The following is a 3,792-nucleotide window of genomic DNA, read 5'->3' as shown; positions in this document are numbered from 1 at the left end:
ATCCATACCAGACCTGAAGGGCCTGGTATGGATTTTGGGGGGGACCCCCATGCCATTTTTTTTCACATCTTGGCGCAGGGTTTCCTTTTAAAATCCATACCAGACCTGAAGGGCCTGGTATGGATTTTTTGGGGGGGACTCCCACGCAATTTTGGGGGGAGGACCACTTTAATACACCATGTTATATAAACTACACTGCCTGCATTGACTGAATATAGTCTACACTGAATGCAGAGTATATATATATATATATATATATATATATATATATATCAAATACACTGCCACTAATTAACCTGCCTGCCTAATCTAGGTCACACTATCTCTGTCCACACACTATACACGGCTGCTATGTAAGCAGCCATATATAGTGTGGGGGCGTGGACTTAGTCCCCCTGAGCCATGATTGTCCAAGGGCACCAGGCCTTTGGCCAATTATGGCTCTCTCAGCAGAGCGTGGTGTGATTGGCCAAATCATGCAGGTCAGGTGCATGCTTTGACCAATCATCATACAGCAATGCACTGTGATCTCGCAGTGCATTATGGGGCGTTCCGCAGTGATGAACGCCCCATAATATTCACTGTTCCCGGACCGGGCAAACACCCGATGTTCGAGTCAAACTTACGTTCAGTTTGAACATCGAGCTCATTCCTATTGAAAAGTGAAGGACAGTCCAAAAACATGGGTTCTAACACTTCCTTATTAAAAAACAAAAAGTTTAAGTCTTTTTAGTTCTAGATATGCTTTAATATGACTGTCCTTTAGGGGGATAAGGATTGATTTTTTTTTTTTTTGGGCTATGAGAGTAAATTAACTGTTGCCCAAAGTTTGTATTTTCTGCATAAACATTAAGGGCTCTTTTACACTTGCTTTGATTTTAACAGACATTAAAGTATCTACTGCTTCAATGTGCATTTTTTATGTGTTTGTGAGGCTTCTTTGAAGCTGTAATGAAGCTAGGCAAATACCTTGCTTGTGTTGATTTTCTATTTGTTTTAAAGGGGCTCAGAAGAACCCTGGCTCAGTAGTACCTCCGCTCAGCAGTTCTCCAGCTCATTAGTATCCTTGTTCAGCAAATTCCCAGCTCATTAGTACCCCCCTCAGCAGATTCCCAGCTGATTAATACCCTGCTTAGTCGTAACCCCCAGCTCGGCTGATCCCTCACTCAGTAGTAACCCCCAGCTCTGTGTGTGCTGGCAACCGGGTGAGGAGTACAAAGACAAGTGTGTCTAGTCTACAGTCAAGCATGGTGGTGGGAGTGTCATGGTTTGGGACTGCATGAGTGCTGGGGAGCTTCATTGAAGGAACCATGAATGCCAACATGTACTGTGACATACTGAAGCAGAGCATGATCCCCTCCCCTCGGAGACTGGGCCGCAGGGCAGTATTCCAACATGATAATGACCCCAAACACACCTCCAAGATGACCACTGCCTTGCTAAAGAAGCTGAGGGTAAAGGTGTTGGACTGGCCAAGCATGTCTCCAGACCTAAACCCTATTGAGCATCTGTGGGACATCCTCAAATGGAAGGTGGAGGAGCACAAGGTCTCTAACATCTACCAGCTCCGTGATGTCATCATGGAGGAGTGGAAGAGGACTCCAGTGGCAACCTGTGAAGCTCTGGTGAACTCCATGCCCAAGAGGGTTAAGGCAGTTTTGGAAAATAATGGTGGCCAAACTTTGGGCCCAATTTGTACATTTTCACTTAGGGATGTACTCACTTTTGTTGCCAGCGGTTTAGATATTAATGGCTGTGTGTTGAGTTATTTTGAGGGGACAGCAAATTTACACTGTTATACAAGCTGTACACTCACTACTTTACATTGTGGCAAAGTGTGATTTCTTCAGTGTTGTCACATGAAAAGATATAATAAAATATTGTGTACTCACTTTTGTGAGATACTGTGTATATATATATATATATATATATATATATATATATATATATATATATATATATATTCTGCATTCATTGTATACTCTATATTCAGTTAATGCAGGCAGTGTAGTTTATATAACACAGTGTATTAAAGCGGTTATCACATCATATATGTTCATTATGCCCCTTCTGCACTTGCATGATGGCCCTTTTGACTTCTTGGTTTCTCAAACTGTAGATAAGAGGATTTAGCATTGGAGTCACCACCGCGTAGAGGACAGAGAATACCTTTTCTTGCTTCTTATGTGAGCTACTAGATGGAGTTAAGTAATTAAGGTAAATAGTTCCATAAAAGATGGAAGCACACGTAAGATGGGAGGAACATGTACTAAATGCTTTTCTCCTGCCAGCCACAGAGTTTATCCGTAAGATGGAAGAAATAATGAGGGTGTAGGACACCAGGATGGTCATTGTTGAACTTATAGTAAACAAGCACACAAAGAAAAGGGTGACGATGGTGCAGGTGCGGGTTTCAGAACAGGACAACCTGACCAATGGAGGAATGTCACAGTAGAAGTGGTCTATGAAGTTGGATTTACAGTATTCAAGACTGAATAGACTCATGGTTTGTGCAAAGGAGTGAAGAAATCCCATGGACAAAGTGAGAAGGACAAGACTTAGACATTTCTTCTTTGTCATTATTAGGATATAATGGAGAGGGCGGCAGATAGCAACATATCGGTCATATGCCATAATGGACAGGACAAGGAGCTCTGTACCTATCATTGCAGAGAAGAAGTAGAACTGAAGGGCGCAACCAATGAATGTGTTTAATTTCTTGTCAGACAGGAGGTCAGACAACATTTTGGGGGCAATGACTGAAGAGTAAAAGAGGTCCACCATAGAAAGGTAGCTCAAGAAGTAGTACATCGGTGTGTGAAGGCTGGGCGAGATATAAACTATTGTCATCATCCCAGAATTTCCACATATGCTCACTATGTAAATAAATAAAAATAACACGAAGAGGAATAGAGTGAGTTCTTTATCATCAGTTAAACCAGAAAACTCAAACATGAACACTTGGGTCTTGTTTTTGAGATTCATGAGTTCTTTTGCTCTGAAATACTGGAAATAAACATCTCATTTATTTATGCTTTAATAGTAATATTACACAAGTTAGCAATGGTTACTCTAGCAAAAAGATATCCCACAGGAGAATTCTGTTATGAAAACCAAAAATCATACTTGTGTAGCAATAATGTGTAGGCCTGCAATAGCCTTCTAAACTCTCCTTTCAAGGCCAAACTCAAGGACAAACCAATTTCTGACACTTCCAGTTGCTGTCAGAGTTTTCCACAAAGCACCACCCTCACACATTCCTATGATGAGCTTCCTCATGTACTCTTAAGAATGTTCAGAAAATGATCACGAGATATGAAGTTCTTAAAGGGGTGCCATTCAACACCAGTGAATGGAGTCTATGGGACTGCTAACTACAATATCCAGGATTCCCTGTGTCAAGAGGAGAAGAGGCTTTTCCTGATCAAAAATTACCAGAGGTTGGGCAGACTAGCATGGGGAACGAAACAGTTCAGACCTGCGTTAGGGTCTGTGCACAGTGCCAGAGAGAAGAGGGCCAGTGCAGAGATCAGGTGCATGTGCTGTGTTCAGGGGAGCTTGAGAACTGACCTGCAGAGAGAACCAGAGCTGCAGAACAGGGACCAGAGCTGGAGAGACCTGTTACTACGCCAGTGAGAGAGTAAGTCTTGTGTGGATCTGGAGAGGACTGAGACTTCAACAACTGATTGCCAAGCACACTGGATCTGATCTGTTGCATACCGGGAGTGGTGAGCAGAACTTAACCCCTTGTTCTCACAGTTATTGCCAACTAAACTGCCCTTTAACTAGCAG

General features: G+C 42.4%; 1 protein-coding gene across 1 annotated transcript; it reads right to left on the bottom strand.

Annotated features, from left to right (window-relative positions):
- Positions 1-2,046: 2,046 nt before the first annotated feature.
- Positions 2,047-2,985, bottom strand: LOC141134865 (olfactory receptor 5J3-like). The gene has a single exon (XM_073624298.1). The coding sequence runs from the start codon at positions 2,983-2,985 to the stop codon at positions 2,047-2,049; it is 939 nt and encodes a 312-aa protein (XP_073480399.1).
- Positions 2,986-3,792: the final 807 nt, after the last annotated feature.

Source organism: Aquarana catesbeiana, linkage group LG03, assembly GCF_042186555.1.
Source record: "Aquarana catesbeiana isolate 2022-GZ linkage group LG03, ASM4218655v1, whole genome shotgun sequence".
NCBI classification, from domain to species: Eukaryota; Metazoa; Chordata; class Amphibia; order Anura; family Ranidae; genus Aquarana; species Aquarana catesbeiana.
This window is presented reverse-complemented; position numbering and strand designations above follow the sequence as displayed.

Coding starts and splice junctions, on each gene's coding strand:
- LOC141134865 (XM_073624298.1), bottom strand. CDS start 2,985: ATGAATCTCAAAAACAAGACCCAAGTGTTCATGTTTGAGTTTTCTGGT.